Source organism: Etheostoma spectabile, chromosome 18 (genome assembly GCF_008692095.1).
Source record: "Etheostoma spectabile isolate EspeVRDwgs_2016 chromosome 18, UIUC_Espe_1.0, whole genome shotgun sequence".
NCBI classification, from domain to species: Eukaryota; Metazoa; Chordata; class Actinopteri; order Perciformes; family Percidae; genus Etheostoma; species Etheostoma spectabile.
Window position 1 is genome coordinate 4597180 of NC_045750.1, and position 17156 is coordinate 4614335.

The following is a 17156-nucleotide window of genomic DNA, read 5'->3' on the forward strand; positions in this document are numbered from 1 at the left end:
GGCCCATCTGAGCTTTCATTTTCTCAAAGGTGGAGCAGGACACCCAGGGCTCGGTTTACACCTATCACCATTTCTAGCCACTGGGGGACCATAGGCAGACTGAGGAAATGCATATTAATGTTTAAAAAAAACTCATAAAGTGAAACTTTGATGCCAAAAGACCTAATATCACAAATACATGTAACATTTCTAACACAGCAGAGATAAAGTTAGTATAAGGAAGTGACCACAGGAACTAGATGCTGCATTGATGTTTAGGAAGCAGCGCATCAGAGACTTTGACAGTTGAAAGGTTGAGACCGAGAGAGAGAAGCACGATGGCTCAGTTTACATGGATTATGATGGCTTCATTTCTGATGCTGCTGGTTCAGTTCAGAGGTAAGAGAATACAAGTTTTGTTGTAACGTGGTGCATTCAGCAAACTCTTGGAAAACAAACATGAGACACATCGTCAGACGTATCTAAAATGACCGTCAAGCCAACAACAAACATAACAATCATATGCATGTTTCAGTTTATCATATTTCTCTATTTTTATCAACAGCGGCGGCTGGGAAGTATTCCTACTCCACTGTCAGAGTTGGAGATGAACTCACTTTGTCTTGTGAAGTTGTGACAGATTATCAGGAGTGTAACAGTACTGAATGGCTCTTCTGGGACAGAAGAAACACAGTAAAGCTGTCCAAACACGGGCAGATTAAAAAAGAAGCCAAAGCTAAATCAGGCAGACTGAGGCTTACAGAGAAATGTTCTCTGGTTATAAAGAAAGTCACACTTGAGGATGCTGGTCGCTACACCTGCAGACAGTTCAGATCAGGAGAACTAGATGACGACTCAGTGGTTGATCTGTTTGTTGTTACCAGTGAGTATTTAAATCATTATGTTTTCAAACTGTTTTGATAGCACATTATACTGAAACATATAAATGTGATTACAGTGATAAACTTGTTTCTCTCTAATTATCTCCATCTTCCCCAGTGACTGAAGAGAAGAACAATGATACGGTCACCTTGAGCTGCTCTGTGTCGTTATATTGGTGTGAACACACAGTGACGTGGCTGTATGAGGGGGATGAGAATGACTTGAAGACAACACCGTTTTCCTGTTCAGCCTATGTGACATTTACGTCTGACCTACATCCAAAGTCAAAGTATTACAAGTTATTGAAATGTGAAGTGAGTCAGGTTAACACTGGAGAAGTGCAGCTGTTCCGCTTCAGCCCTGCTCAGTACTCAGGTGAGAAACTAGTTGAGAATATGATGAGCTGTTTAAAATTATTTTGTGGATATTTTATTTTTAAACTGAACAGATTTGTTGTGTTTGTTAAGGTGAGGATACAACAACTACTATGAATGAATCACCAATTACAACAGGAAATAGTTGGACACCAGAAGAAACAAACAACACAACATCTGAAAACAACGATGGAAGAAAACCAGAAGGTACTGACCATAGACTGTATATTATTATGTTGTCTTCACTACAGTGTAGTAACTGCAGCTATTCAACTAGCTAAACTCTTCTTGAAAATGACGAGTTGAGTCGTAGTAAGCTTCTTTAGCTGTTTACTGTGGCTCTTTACATGATGTCACAGACAAAGAGAGTGAAAACTGTAACAAAACACAAGATACAACTGTTTAGTCCTATGAAGATATATGTAAATAAAACGTTTTTAATTACAGTCATAAAATGCCTTTTTGCTGTAAATATGCATCTTAACATTTACATTATAGTTAAGGCGATAACATTATCAACTTACGACATTGCCTCTGCAGCATTTACCATGCGGATTGCAATGGATGATGAAAGCATGTTAGGTGATTCTGCCATTTTTCTCTAACCACTAACAGGAAACTGACCTCTTGAACTTCCTTGAGGACAAAACCATTTCAAAATAAAAGCTCCTACAAAATAAAAGTCTATACAACGTAATACCTATTGCCTTAAAGGCGACACAATTATTAATAAAATACAGTCCATAGTAATGACTGAACAGAACAGAATTACATTTACATTTAGAAAAGACATGCAACCAAGAGTCAATTTGTTCATTCAGATATTAGAAATATAGAGAACACACACACACTCACACATACACAAAAAGCATATCAAAACCAGCAAGGGGTCATTATTTACAGGCTACCACACATCCGTCTGCTTTAGCAGCTGTGTGAGAAAGAGAGAGTGCGTGAGACCAGACACCACCAGAGCGTCTTAGTCAATGTTAGATCTGACCAACCACCAGAGATGGTAAAAGTACTCACCCCCTGTACTCAAGTAGAAGTACAGATACTTGTGTTAAAAAATACTCTTATGGTAAAAGTAGAAGTACTGATTTAACTTCTTTACTCATGCAAAAGTAACAAAGTACAGGCTTGGAAATGTACTTAAAAGTAAAAGTAGCCTTGCGAATGAGTGGCGCACATGGAAAAAGGCTCTTTATGTGCCGTTTCCTACATTGTAAATGGATGTCTGCCAATAGGCCTGAAACATCCCATATATGATAACTGGGACAGAGACTGGGACTCCAGGTTAATATGATTCTGACTGAGCAGCAAGATGTGAATTCAGTTGTGATTCTGTGAGAATTCACAGATCCAGTTTCTCTTTTTCAATCTTCCCCTTGACATTTAAAGGAATCTCCATGTATGTGTGTGTGCTCAAATATGGCTTCTGGGAAGAAAATAAAGGATTAAATATGACTTTCTAAACAGACATTTAAGAAGCAGCATATTGGCCAGGAATCATTCTTGATGCCTACTATCTATCTGGTATCTATTTAATCTTCACCTTAACATTTGAAGGAATCTACTTGTTTGTGTGTGTATATGTGTGCTCATACATGGCTTCTGGGAAAAAAATAACGGATAAAATATGAATTACTAAACAGACATTAATTAAGAAGTTCCCCATACTTTTAGAGTTATGCAGCACATTGGCCAGGAGTCATTCTTGATGTCTACTATCTCAAACATCTCTCTCACATAGGGCCAAGGATGATCGGGACTGTCTTGATGCTTGTCTGCCAAACCTCTGGGATCTCTGTTTTCTTCCCTTTCAATCATGCCACCGTCGATATTACTATGTGCTAACATTAATGATTTTGCTGCGAATGAATGCAGAATACCGCCAAATCTGTTAAGTCGGCTTAGTGGTGCGTCAAGTGTACCGTACAGTATATTCCCGTCCAATTAGATTGAATGAATTGATGACGTAAACAATAATAACGATAACTCCAGTGAAATGATTTGAAACTAGTTAGTGAGGACTAGATTAGGACTGTATTTAAAGCTGATTCTGGATTCCAACTTCGCCCCAGGTGTGTCTGTTAAAACACGGACGGAGACAACTTCTCTCTAGCTAAATTTCCATCCACTTGTCCATCGGATTATCTGAAGTTTGGTAAAAAAAAACTCATGCGAACAAAGTTGGTAAAACTGCTGCTTCATTAAGATCAAGCAACGTGCAACCTAGCTAACAGGTGAAGAACACACACAACAAAATCACTAGCTGACTAACTTTAAATTTGCAAAAACTATATACCAATACAACAACAGGCTTAAATTAAATGACAACATAAGTTATACGACTTACAGTTCTCAAGGACGCACACACACAATCTCAGCTGATTCTCCTCCAGACAGCTAGTCTCTTTTTCTTTTCTCTCACTTTCTTCTCTGTCTGTCAGCGCTACTCTCTGACATGACAACCTCTTATACAAAACTAAAGCAACGAGCCAATTTAAAATGTAAGGAGTAGAAAGTACCGATATTTGTGTTAAAATGTAAGGAGTAAAAGTAAAAAGTCACCACAAAACAAATGGTAAAGTAAAAATATCAAAATAATCTTCTTGAGTACAGTGACAAAGTATTTGTACTTCATTACTTCCCATCTCTACACTTCTGACTACATTTAACACTTCTAACTTCCTGTTTCAGGCTGGTGGAGGATCATTGTCGTGCCTCTGGGTTTAACAACCCTCATAACAAGTGTTGTGTTTGTCAACATATGGGCAAAAGTTAAAGGTGAGAAAATCCAGATGAGACTTTTAATTTGAAAAAGGTTTGATCAACCTGGATTTTCATTGTGGAAGCTAAAGTTGACACTCTTTTGTCTTTTCAAGGAACAAAACAGACGGAAGAAAATGTGAGTTTAACCAGCGAACATTTAATTTAAATTAAATAAAACTGTGACTTGACTAGCAAGATCTGTGTAGAATCAGACATTTGTTTGCTCCGTTTTTACAGGAGCATGATGATGATGATGATGATGAAGATGAAGATATGGGGATCTATGAAAATGTTGCAGATCTTTCTACTTCCGTCTGACTCCACTGATCAACATCAACTTACCACAGAGTCCTCTCTTGTTAAACATCATCTCATCATATTTTACATAAGTAGATAACAAAACGATATGTTGATAGATGATTGAACGTGTTTTATGTGCCGAACTGTTTCTCTCGGACAGTCGTAGCCACCCCCCCCCTTCAGAAAATCTTTTCTGTATATTGCCAGCCAATAAATTGTTTCTCGCCTTGAACATAGTTACTGCTGTTTGAAATTCGATTAGGTCAAGTAATTTTAATGCTTTAGACCGTGAACATAACAAATTAGTGTGTTCCAAGTATGCAGGGTTATGAATTATTCTTATTGCTCTTTTTTGAAGTATAATTAACGATACCAATGAATTTTGATGTGTTTCCCAAAACTTCTACACAGTAATTTAAATACGGTAACACCATTAAACAATACAACATGTGAAGTGTTTGAATTCAAGAATGTGCTGTGCTTTTCTATCTTGACACCATCTATCTGTAACTGAACTCGACTGATTGAGAGTCAGGGGATTTCCACAGAGAGTAAAAGCTAATGATACACATCCCTTCATCAGCTAACAGAGGAGATGAAGTCATTGTTAGGAAGTGACTCCATCATTATTCCAGGAAGTACAGTAGTTGCTAAATTCTTATTTAAGACGCAGCGCGACAGAGACTTTGACATTTGAGAGTTTTAGACCTAGAGAGAGAGACGCACGATGGTTCTAATCAGATGGATTATAATATCTTCATTTCTGATGCTGCTGGTTCAGTATAAAGGTAAGAAAATACACGTTTTGTTGTTATGCGGGTAGTTTAGTAAATTCTTGGAAACCAAACCAAACCGAGCTACGACCATAACACATAAATGAACATGACACACGTTTCAGTTTATCAAATGTCTCTCTTTTTATCAACAGCAGTAGCTGGACAGCAGTCCTCCTACACTGTCAGAGTTGGAGATGAAGTCACTTTGCCTTGTGGAAATGTGATAGATGATCAGGAGAAGTGTAACAGTACCACCTGGATCTTCTGGAAATCAGGAGTAACGCTGTTTGAACACAGACAGATTCAAAAAGAAGCTGAATCAGACAGACTGAGGGTTACAGAGAACTGTTCTCTGGTCATAAAGAAGGTCACACTTGAGGATGCTGGTGCCTATGTCTGCAAACAGTTCAGATCAGGAGAACAATATGAAGACTCAGATGTTTTTCTGTTTGTTGTTACCAGTGAGTACATCATAATGTTTTCAAACAGTTTTTTTTGGAATAAAATAATGAAACAAAGTTAATTTTTCTCTTTCTTTTCTCCGTCTTTCTCTTATATCTCCATCTTCACCAGTGACTGAAGAGAAGAACGATGATACGGTCACCTTGAACTGCTCTGTGTCGAGATATCATGGGTGTTACCACACAGTGAAGTGGCTGTATGAGGGTACATAAGACTGATTTGAAGACAACACAGCTTGACTGTTCAGCCACTGTGACATTTACAACATCTCACCTTACTCAGAAGTCAGAACATTACAAGTTATTTAAATGTGAAGTGAAAGATTGTGCTGAATATTTGCACTTCAGCTTCAGCCCTCCTCAGTCCTCAGATGAGATACCAGGTGAGAATGTGTTTTAAATCACTTTGTGGATAGTTACACGAAATATTTGTTGGGATCTTAAGTTTTACTATTTCATTATTGTCATTGGTTTTGTGCAGAAGGTTGTTGTCTAACTGAACAGTTTTGTTATTGTGTTTGTTAACATTTAATCATTGTCTCGTTTGTTTGGTAACTGTACCGTTTGTTATTGTGCTTGTTAAAGTGGTGAGACAGCAAGACGAGTGCTTAGGGACCGTCTACGAACACTAAAAAGCGATTCACACATTTTTTTCAAAAATAGACATATGCATATATTTTTTTAAAGTGAGTGCTGTAGTACAAGCAGAAGATACATTATAATTGAGGTAAGTCTCATGTTTGTTAAAGTTTGGAGTAACTACCTACTTTAATCATTAAATTAATAGATGTTTTTATTGTATCTCTTTTTGGTGTTGTAGTTCGTAGACGTTCCCCAAACACTCGTCTTGCCGTCGGTATGAATTAGTCCAACCTTTATGCATTTATTTCATGCAGCCATATTCACTCGGACGGAATCACTTCACATGGCAAAGCACTTGTAACGACATCTCAAACATGTTAAGAGGCTAGTATGGGGCGCCGTTTGTAAAGCAGCTCGTGCTGAAAATAACAACAACATTTTGTCACATTTAGCTTTAAATAATGTTTAAAAAACTGGTATGTAATTTTGAGGGTCACTTTCTTGCACATTTACAACAATATTTGTCAACTTGGAAATATTTTAAATAGTTAAATCCAAATATTAAATGTTACACCTAAATGTTAAATGTTAAATCTATATGCTAAATCTAAATCTAAATGTTAAATCTAAATCTAAATGTTAAATCTAAATGTTAAATCTAAATCTAAATGTTAAATCTAAATCTAAATCTAAATGTTAAATCTAAATCTAAATGTTAAATCTAAATATTAAATCTAAATCTAAATGTTAAATCTAAATCTAAATCTAAATGTTGAATCTAAATATTAAATCTAAATCTAAATATTAAATCTAAATCTAAATGTTAAATCTAAATCTAAATGTTAAATCTAAATCTAAATCTAAATGTTAAATCTAAATATTAAATCTAAATCTAAATGTTAAATCTAAATGTTAAATCTAAATGTTAAATCTAAATCTAAATCTAAATGTTAAATCTAAATGTTTCGGGTGAAACTAAATATTTAGCTAATATGCAAATTAATGTCGGTAACCGGAAGTACCAAAATAAAAGCTCGAGGAGGTCAGTGTATGTTTAGTGTCAAATAACGAATATAAATCCTCTCATCGGGAGATATGGACTCTTGAACTTGGATAACCGTGAAAATAACTACCTAAAATAATAAACACAGTTGGGGAAAACTGTATTTGAAGAGTACTTTGAGTTTTTAGTGTCACTTTTATGAATAGTGTGGGAATTATAGCCACTATAGCCAGCCACGGGGGGGCGGCAAGAGCCTATCCCCGCGCCCCCGACAAGGCACTGACAAGACACTGCGAAATGTCCAACGAATCCGCGTTAGCCGAGAACATCGGCAGAGCCGTCCCGGTGGCTGAACAAACTTATTCAACAGCGACAGCAACAGCCTCAGGGCCACCGCAGGCCACCTCGGTAAGCATGTTTTCCAAATCACGGAGCTAGCAACCCTGTTGTCAAGGCTAACTTAACTAAACTAGTTAACGGTAGCTAGCCAGTAGAGATTTGCTACTACCTTGACAACAAGACAATGCTAGCTCCGTGATTTGAAAACATGCTTACCGAGGTGGCCTGCGGTGGCCCTGAGGCTGTTGCTGTCGCTGTTGAATAAGTTTGTTCAGCCACCAGGACGGCTCTGCCGATGTTCTCGGCTAACGCTGATTCGTTAGACATTACGCAGAGTGACCATGGCCAACAGTACCGTGCCTTGTCGGGGGGGCGGGGATAGGCTCTTGCTGACCTTAATGCAAGCGAACGTGACAGACCAGTCAAAGAGAGCCCCCCCGTGGCTGGCTATAGTGGCTATAATTCCCACACCATTCATAAAAGTGACACTAAAAACTCAAAGTACTCTTCAAATACAAAAGGTAGTTATTTTAACGGTTATCCAAGTTCAAGAGTCCATATCTCCCGATGAGAGGATTTTATTCGTTATTGACACAATAAACATACACTATCCTCCTCGAGCTTTTATTTGGTACTTCCGGTTACCGACATTAATTTGCATATTAGCTAAATATTTAGTTTCACCAAAACATTTAGATTAACATTTAGATTAGATTTAGATTTAACATTTAGATTTAGATTTAACATTTAGATTTAGATTTAATATTTAGATTTAACATTTAGATTTAGATTTAGATTTAACATTTAGATTTAGATTTAACATTTAGATTTAGATTTAACATTTAGATTTAGATTTAATATTTAGATTTAACATTTAGATTTAGATTTAGATTTAACATTTAGATTTAGATTTAATATTTAGATTTAACATTTAGATTTAGAGTTAGATTTAACATTTAGATTTAGATTTAGATTTAACATTTAGATTTAGATTTAACATTTAGATTTAGATTTAGCATATAGATTTAACATTTAACATTTAGGTGTAACATTTAATATTTGGATTTAACTATTTAAAATATTTCCAAGTTGACAAATATTGTTGTAAATGTGCAAGAAAGTGACCCTCAAAATTTCATACCAGTTATTTAAACATTATTTAAAGCTAAATGTGACAAAATGTTGCTGTTATTTTCAGCACGAGCCGCTTTACAAACGGCGCCCCATAGGCTAGAAGCACGTTTAAAACCTGCCCCGTTTCAGTCGTCTGGGAGCGAAAGCTAGCAGTAGCATAACTCGGTATAGGCAACACTGATTATTTTCATTTTCTCGCTACTGACATCTCTAAGTGACAACAAACAACACTGCTATGCATTGAAATCGACCGGAATTTTCCTTTAAGGTGATGAGGCAACAACAACTACAATATCTCAGACTACACAAAACAACATGAGGAAATAAACAGACATCATAAGAGACAAACAGCACAAGGATATGCTAACAGGTAGCTTGTCATCTAAACACCTCTGACCATATTTAACACTTCTAACTTCCCGTTTCAGGCTGGTGGAGGATCATCGTCGTGTCTCTGGGTTTGGCAACACTCATAACAAGTGTTGTGGCGGTCCACATATGGGCAAGAGTTAAAAGTGAGAACATTCACAGAGGAAACTTATTTTGAAAAAGTTGGATAAACCTGGATTTATCATGTGGAAGCTGAAGTTAACTGTTATTTGTCTTTAAGGGATGAAAAGCACAGAAGAAAACAATGTGAGTTTAAACAGTGAACATTTAAATTAGTGTTGTCAGGTAAACGCGTTATTAACGACGTTAACGCAAACCCATTTTAACGGCGTCAATTTTTTTATAGCGAGATTAACGTTCTTTTTGGCGAAGCAAACATAGTTTTTTTCACATGCTGTTGCAACAACTAGTAATGTTTGAAAAACCACAGTGGTGAGAGTGGGGTTATAGATTTTGCTGAGTGTGGATTTGTTTTATCGCTGTTGAGTTTGAGGAAGTTGTGTTCCCAGTTTCAATAGCTGACAGACAGGAGTTGATGTGGGAGATGGGAGGATTGTGAGGGGATTTGGTGCTGAGGTAGATCTGGGTGTCATCGGAGTAGCAGTGGAAGTCTAAGTTGAAGTGGCGGAGTTGTTTTCAATTTAAAACATTTGCACAAAGCGAGCTGGTCCACTTTTCCATGTTGATAAGAGCATTAAAATGAGAATAATGGGACAAAAAGAAATCAAGGGACATTTAGAATAGTTAAAATTTGCCATTAATTTGCCATTAATTGCCATTAATTGCGAGTTAACTATGACATTAATGCGATTAATCGCGATTAAACATTTTAATCGTTTGACAGCACTAATGTAAATGTAAATACAATTATAACATAACAGCAAAATCAGTGTTGAATCAGACATTTACTTGCTCCATGTTCACAGGAGCATGATGATGATGATGAAGGTGCTGTGACCTATGAAAACGCTGCAGAGCCTTCTACGTCTGTCTGACTCCACTGATCAACATCATCAACCCACCACAGAGTCCTCTGCTGTTAAACATCATCTCATCATATTTTACAGTATATAAGTAGATAACAAAATGATATGTTGATGGATGACTGATGGTGTGTATTCTGAGCTGTTTTTTAAGTCTGAGCTAGACAAAGATACTCAAGTCTTGATCTGATCTCATATCACGAAGCTCCCATTGAGTCACATACTCCTACACATTTAAACTTCTGTCCATATATCTGATCTATAGTCTATACACTGTATTTAAATCATTCTTCCAGCTGTTTATTCTGCATATTCTATAATGTTATATGTACGTTACGCTGCATGTTGCGGCCTTTTACGCTTAACCCTAATGTTGTCTTCCCGTCAAACACAAATTTTTCTTTTGTTTTGGAATTATTTTGACTAATAGCTAAGATAAGAGGATGTTTGAATTACAAACTGGTAAATGCCAAAGTTTAGTCAGGATACTTTACTTGAACTATTGTAGTCTAAAATTTAACACCCAAAATTTTACCTGCAAAGAATGGGGTATGGGTTCAATACCATACAACGTGCATCCATGTTATTGTTGGGCAATTTGGTTAACAGAATCTCATATTTCTAATAAGAAAAACTATTTTTGGACAACACAAACTGCTAAAACCTTCATGGTGTCTGTCTCAGTGCTTGCACACATCACCAGCAATTAAACTGACTCTAATCTTGCATACAAAATTTCCTCTGGTTGCAGAATCTGTGAGTTTAAGGTTTACGGCTTCTTTTTGAAGCTGCAGCAGTTTTGCATCACTTGTTGTCTCTCAGTGTACAAGTGAAGTGATATTGATCTTTCATTTGAACAAATTTGTCACAACCGGTGAAAACAGGGAACAAGGTGGGACATAAATGCAAAGAAAAGCAGGCGGACATGACCAGTTCAGTGATTTATGGGGAAGTTAAAAAAAAAATAGCATCAAGAAAGGGGCGTGTCCACTGTGGTTTCTAAGAAAAGCAAAAGGCATGACACACATAGATAATTTTAGGAACTGGAACTGACCGGAGAAATGAGCACTCATTATCATCATCATTATTTATTCTTTAAAAACATTTTTAAGAAGGCACTGATATAAGCTTCTCTGTGTTGGAGGGCATGGGCCAACAATATATTTTATGGGTTTTCTTTAAAGCACTTGATGCTTTGTCTAAGGAACTTTTAGGCTGGGTTTAGAGTAAGAGCGTAGTTTGGGTTTAAACAACTACTTTGTTATGGTTCAAATAAACTGACTGTTGGCAAGAAACTTTAAAGGTGCTCTGCCACACAAAACATTTTTTGGACTATGTTAGGTCCATATGTGTGTGTGTGTTATGTGGTGAATGTGAAGATGAACTGCTTCCTCCTCTGTCAGCTCTAGACACTGAAGAGAAATAAGAGGAGAAATCAGACCAATCACAACAGCCGGTCAGTCTGACGTCATGTTGCCGGAGCTCATTAATATTCATGAGCTCGCCCAGTTGCGCTGGGTAAAGGATGCTGATAGCCAGGCTCTCATTGGCTAGCTGTTAGCCAATCAAAGTCAAGCAGCTTAGCTCGTTGAATATCAATGAAAACTGGCCCAAATGGAGCTGAGTCGCCCTGCGGGCTTTCTATACCACGCCAGAATGGCTTGATACACGGTAACCAAGTTAACCAAGTTACAGAGTCCATGGTAGAACTTCAGACATTAGGCAAGGCAAGGCAAGGCAGCTTTATTTGTATAGCACATTTCAGCAACAGGGCAATTCAAAGTGCTTTACACAAAATCATTAAAACAGATAAAAACACAAGTACAAACAGTAAAAGTCATAAGCATTAAAAATCAATAAGACACATGAAAGACAGTTAAAAACAAAATAGAAACATTAGGACACATAAAACACAAGAATAAAAGTTACAGTGCAGCATAAGAAAGAAGTGAGCATTAATTTAAAGAAAGGCAGCATCAAAAAGAAAGGTCTTCAGCCTTGATTTAAAAGAACTGAGAGTAGCAGCGGATCTACAGGTTTCTGGGAGTTTATCCAGATATGAGGAGCATAGAAACTGAAAGCTGCTTCACCGTTTAGTTCTGACTCTGGGGACAGAAAGTAGACCTGTCCCAGATGACCGAGAGGTCTGGGGGGGTCATAGTGTAGTAGCAGATCAGAAATGTATTTTGGACCTAAAACCGTTAAGGGATTTATAAATAGCAAGAGTACTTTGAAACAATTCTTTGGGACACAGGAAGCCAGTGTAAAGACTTCAGAACTGGAGTGATGTGATCCAGTCTCTTGGTCTTAGGAGGACTCGAGCAGCAGCGTTCTGAATCAGCTGCAGCTGTCTGATTGATTTTTAGGGAGACCTGTAAAGACCCGTTACAGTAGTCAAGTCTATGAAGATGAAAGCATGGACAGTTTTTCCAAGTCCTGTTGACACATAAGTCCTTTAAACCTTGATATGTTCTTTAGGTGATAGTAGGCTGACTTTGTAATTGTCTTAATGTGGCTGTTAAAGTTCAGGTTGAGTCCGACTACACCAAGATTTCTGGCTTTGTCGTGTTTTTAACATGTTGTTTGAAGCTGAGCGCAGACTTTTAATCGTTCTCTTTTTTTCCAAAAACAACTACCTCAGTTTTCCTTCATTAATTCAGAAAGTTCTGGCACACTCCAGTCGTTAATTTGTTTGATGCAGTTAGTCAGTTTTTGTATGGACTATAGTCCCTGGCGATAAGGTTATGTAAATTGTGTGTCATCGCATAACTATGGTAACTTATTTTGTTTTTCTCCATAATCTGAGCCAGTGGAAGCATGTAGATGTTAAACAGAAGAGGCCCAGAATGGAGCCTTGCGGAACTCGCACGTCATATTGTACGCTCAGATGTATAATACCTATTGACACAAAGTAATCCTATTCTTTAGGTAGGATTCAAACAGTTTAGTACTAAGCCAGAAAGTACCTACCCAGTTTTCCAATCGGTTAGTAATATGTCATGGTCGACCGTGTCAAATGCAGCACTGAGATCAAGTAATATAGATGAAATTTGCCACTATCTGTGTTAAGGTGGATGTCATTAAAGACTTTGACAAGAGCCGTTTCAGTGCTGTGGTGTGGTCGGAAACCCGACTGAAAGGTATCAAAACTGTGCTTAGTGACAAGAAATGGTTGAGTGTTGAAAGACTACTTTTTCAATGATTTTACTTAAAAACGGAAGGTTTGATATGGCCTATAGTTGCTCATAGTGACTTGTCTAGGTTGTTCTTTTTAAAAGTGGCTGATTACTGCAGTTTTCAGGGCCTGTGGAAAGTACCTGAAAGAGAAGATGTGTTCACAATCTGTAGAAGATCAGAAGTCAAACAATTGGAAAACATTTTTGAAAGTCCCGTTGGTAGAATATCAAGGCAACAGGTCGAGGTTTTCAGATGTTGAATATGTCCTCCAGGTTGTATGGTTGATTGTGTGAAATTCTGTCATATTGGAACTAGTTTTGCTTGAAAACTGTGACAACACATGTCCTGAACTTGATATGGAGGGCACTGACTGTTTGTCTAATCTTCTGAATTTGTCTTGAAGAAGGAGGCAAAGTCATTGCAGGCTTGGTAGATAAAAGTCAGATGCTACTGGTACTGGAGGGTTTGTTAATCTATCGACAGTAGCAAACAAAGCACGTGAATTATTATTGTTTCTAGAGATAATATCAGAGAAGAAGGACTTCTTGCATTCTCAGTTCCAAATTATAAATGCGAAGTCTCTTTAAGGTGTTATAATGGACCAGGAGATTTTTTTTTGCCACCTTCTTTTAGTTTTTCCCAATTTTTTCGTTTCCCCATGGACTTTTCTCCATGGAGATCTTTTTTACCAGGGGGAAAATTTTTGCCTTGGGGAGCAAGGGCATCAATAACTTTTTTAAATTTTTACGTAAAATTGTTACAAGCCAGATGATAGCCAGAGAGGGGGGTGGGAGGAAAAAAAAGCTGAATAAATGTTTCATGGTTTTTCATTTATATACCGTTTTTGATTATCTTGTTTGGGACACTTTTGGGCACGAGAAGTGCCTTAAAGAAAAACAGGAATGATCAAGAGAGCAACGTGTCCCCAAACTGGAAATTTTCAGCCCTTGAGACAATCAAGCCGGTGTGCCCTTATTGGAGTGGGTTCTCAACTGAGTCAGTCCATAGTTCCAAAAACCAACACAGCTTTTTTGGTCCCCCGTCGGGGGCTTAACAGAATTTTAAAATCCCCGCAATGATTAAAAATCAAAGTTAATAAGATTATAGACGAGTTCAGTGAAGTCTCAATAAAGGTTGCACATATTTAGGGGCCTGAAAATTTTTAGAAACATGGGTGGGGGGGAAGATTTTAAATTGAAGAGCCACATATTCAAAAAAAAGAAAATTCCAAAACATATTGGGAAAAGGGGAATGGCATTAAACAAAATGGCCCCTCCACCCCCTTTCTTATTACTCTTTTCTATCAAAAAACTGAAGTGGGGGGAGCGATCATGAGAACGAGGCTTTTTTTTTATGGTCTAACCGGGTTTTTCATTTTAAAAACATAAAATCTGTTGTTTTTGTAAAAAATCATGTTTTAAAAAGGTTTTTCTCCCAAAGACCGTGTTAGAAAGGCTAGTGTAGGTGTTCTCTTTTTTGGGGAAAGGGGGCGTACTGAGGGGGGAAAGGAGCTAAAATTTGCAATTTTGCAGTAAGGTTATTCACCATTTTTTTCCTTTACCTTCACAAAACAAAAATGAGGAAGGTAAATCCACGGGGCCCCGGGGTTGTTTGGAAAAAGTCAGATGTTTAGGCTGGACCCAAAGGCCCCGGCACATATGGTCAGCTTACGGTTTTTGCAACGGGGGTTTATCAGTTGGGGGAAAGAGTTTGTTTTTCCTGGCAGAGGGCCGGCGTTTATAAAACGGGGTTGAACCGGGTTTTTTATTTTTGCAGGGTTTTTGAGAGGGGGAAGGAAGGGGTAAATTTGGTTCCAGCATTCCCCGGGATCATGGGTCAGTAAAACCCAACAGGGGGTGGGGAAAAAGGGGGAAAAGGGTGAGTGGGGGGACAGCGATGGCCCCTAAAAGGTTCGGGGGTTGGAAAGAGTGTTAGAGGGGGGGGGGGGTGAAAAGAGGATTTGGGGTTTTTGTATCGTGCTCTGTGGGGCCCCAGGGTCAAATCTTTGCTCAGGGGGGGCTTGGTGGCACCCCAACTTTTTTGGTCTCCTTTGTTTTGATTTCTTGTCTCGTGTCTTGGCGATGTGTAGGCAGAAAGTAAAGCAGATAGGGTGAAAGCTTTTCTCTGGTTGTAAGGGAAAGTCTATCTGCTTTAAAAAAGAGTCGCGCTCCAGAAAATGTTTAAATTTTCAATGAATGCAGGAGTGGGGGTATTTAGTTTAAAGCCTTTGTTTTGTGCCAACAGTCGGTGAATCTCTATTTCCCCTTCTGACTGCGGTAAGGGCACGATAAACAATTTGCGTTTTGAGAGCTGACGGTTTTTTCAGCAGTCCTTAAAGTCCAGCTCGCAATTTAGATGTTGCTTTAAAATCATTGGGCCCAAGCGAAAATGTTCTCCCCGTTGGGTGTTTGCTTGAAGGGGATTTTTGGGGAAAACAGACACGTCTTTGGGGGAAAAAAAGAGTATTTTGGGGTTTTTTTGTTTTTTTTAAAATTTTTTTTGCAGGCACCCCCAAAACAGGGTTTTAGGCCCAGTTTTAGTTTTTTTTTTTGAATTTCTCCAGTCCTTTCCCGCTGGTGGCGATGGGACGAGTCCGGGGATAGGACGTCCAGGTCCCGAGGGAGCAAACTGTTACCAGTTGAAACCAGGTTTTGGGGGGGGATTTTTTTGCTTTTTCCTTTTGAGCTGTCCCGGCTGGCTATAGGAGAGGGGTTTTTAAGAGGCGTCTGCGGAAGATAAAGAGGCAGCCGGTCATATAAAAAATCTGGGCGCTGTGCCTGCCCCTTAGTCGTCTCCCTTTTCCAGGAGAATGATTTACTTTAGGCTTTGCACCACAAGAGTCCCGGGAGGACTGCAAATTGGTTTATTTTTTACCGTTCTACAGCCCTCCGTTCTTTGTACTTTGTTGGGGCTAATTTGCGTGTGTTAGCAGCTTTGTCCATTTTTAGGGTCCAGGGAAAATGGTGTCATTTCCCAAAATCCCTAACTTCCAGTTTCCTCTAGAAGGGAAAACCTTTGGGTTTCCGAAGTGCAAATTTTTAAGGGTTGAGTAGTCATCCCCGGAGAAGGGGGCACTTTTTGTAATTAGCTTAGTACAGTCCTGTAGGAAGGGGTTTAGTATTGGTAGGCCACCCACGCAGGAAAATGTTTAAAAAATGGGGAATAGCCTCTGGTCACAAAAAAGTTAGTCCAGTTTTTTAAAAAGATCCCAAAAGCCCCGGGCCCTGTTTTTTTTAGAGGAAAAGCAAGATACAGCAAAAATATGCAAGCAGAGGCAAGAGCAAGCAGCAAAAGCGTCTGCACTGTAAGAAGCAGGAAGAAAACATTACCACAAAGTCCTGAAAAACGTGTGGCAGGGCACCTTTAAATAACTTTTGAATTCAAGCAGCAGGTTATGTCATGAAGTCTTCTCTTTCTTTTTTATTATAAATTCTTTCTTCTTTTGCACATTTTTTTTAAGTTGTTAATATCACTGGTAAGCAGCACTCTCCTGTTTGTGTACTCATTGTTTTTAAGGTATACATCCAGGTGTTAGAATGTTTCTTCCACCTGATCATTGGGGATAAGCTGAGCTCTATGTGATCCATCTTTCTGCACCTGTCAGAGTGAAAAATTGCATGTCCCCCGGGTGAGAAGCAGGAGGTTAATGTAAAAGTAACCTCCGGCCCCGTTTTGGCCCACTTTTCCATCGCCTTGGACAACTTGCACACTAGTATATCACAGTTAGGCAATTTCTTCCTGCTGCATTCGGGAAGGCAACCAGTGTGAACACATGGAGGATGCACCGTCTCTTAACTGCAGAAACTTTCCTTATAATGCCCGCCTGAGTGGCTGAATTAGCTGTTTCTCTGCACATACAGAGGTGTGACCTAAAGATAATAACAAGAAACTTAGAGTCCTAAAGCAGCTGGAAAAGTTAGAGAAACATTTTCCCCTCTGTCGACAAATTAAACTTAATAGCACTTTTGTACCGCAGGAACTTAAGTAAGCACTCTAAAGCT

The 17156-nt window shown here is 38.4% G+C and overlaps 1 protein-coding gene across 1 annotated transcript; it reads left to right on the plus strand.

The window, feature by feature from the left end:
* Positions 1-243: 243 nt before the first annotated feature.
* LOC116706813 (uncharacterized) lies at positions 244-5755 on the plus strand. The gene is made up of 9 exons (XM_032543849.1): positions 244-378; positions 545-862; positions 979-1236; positions 1329-1442; positions 3939-4025; positions 4124-4146; positions 4248-5098; positions 5239-5547; positions 5660-5755. The coding sequence occupies exons 1-7, from the start codon at positions 318-320 to the stop codon at positions 4326-4328; spliced, it is 942 nt and encodes a 313-aa protein (XP_032399740.1). The 5' UTR covers positions 244-317; the 3' UTR covers positions 4329-5098; positions 5239-5547; positions 5660-5755.
* Positions 5756-17156: the final 11401 nt, after the last annotated feature.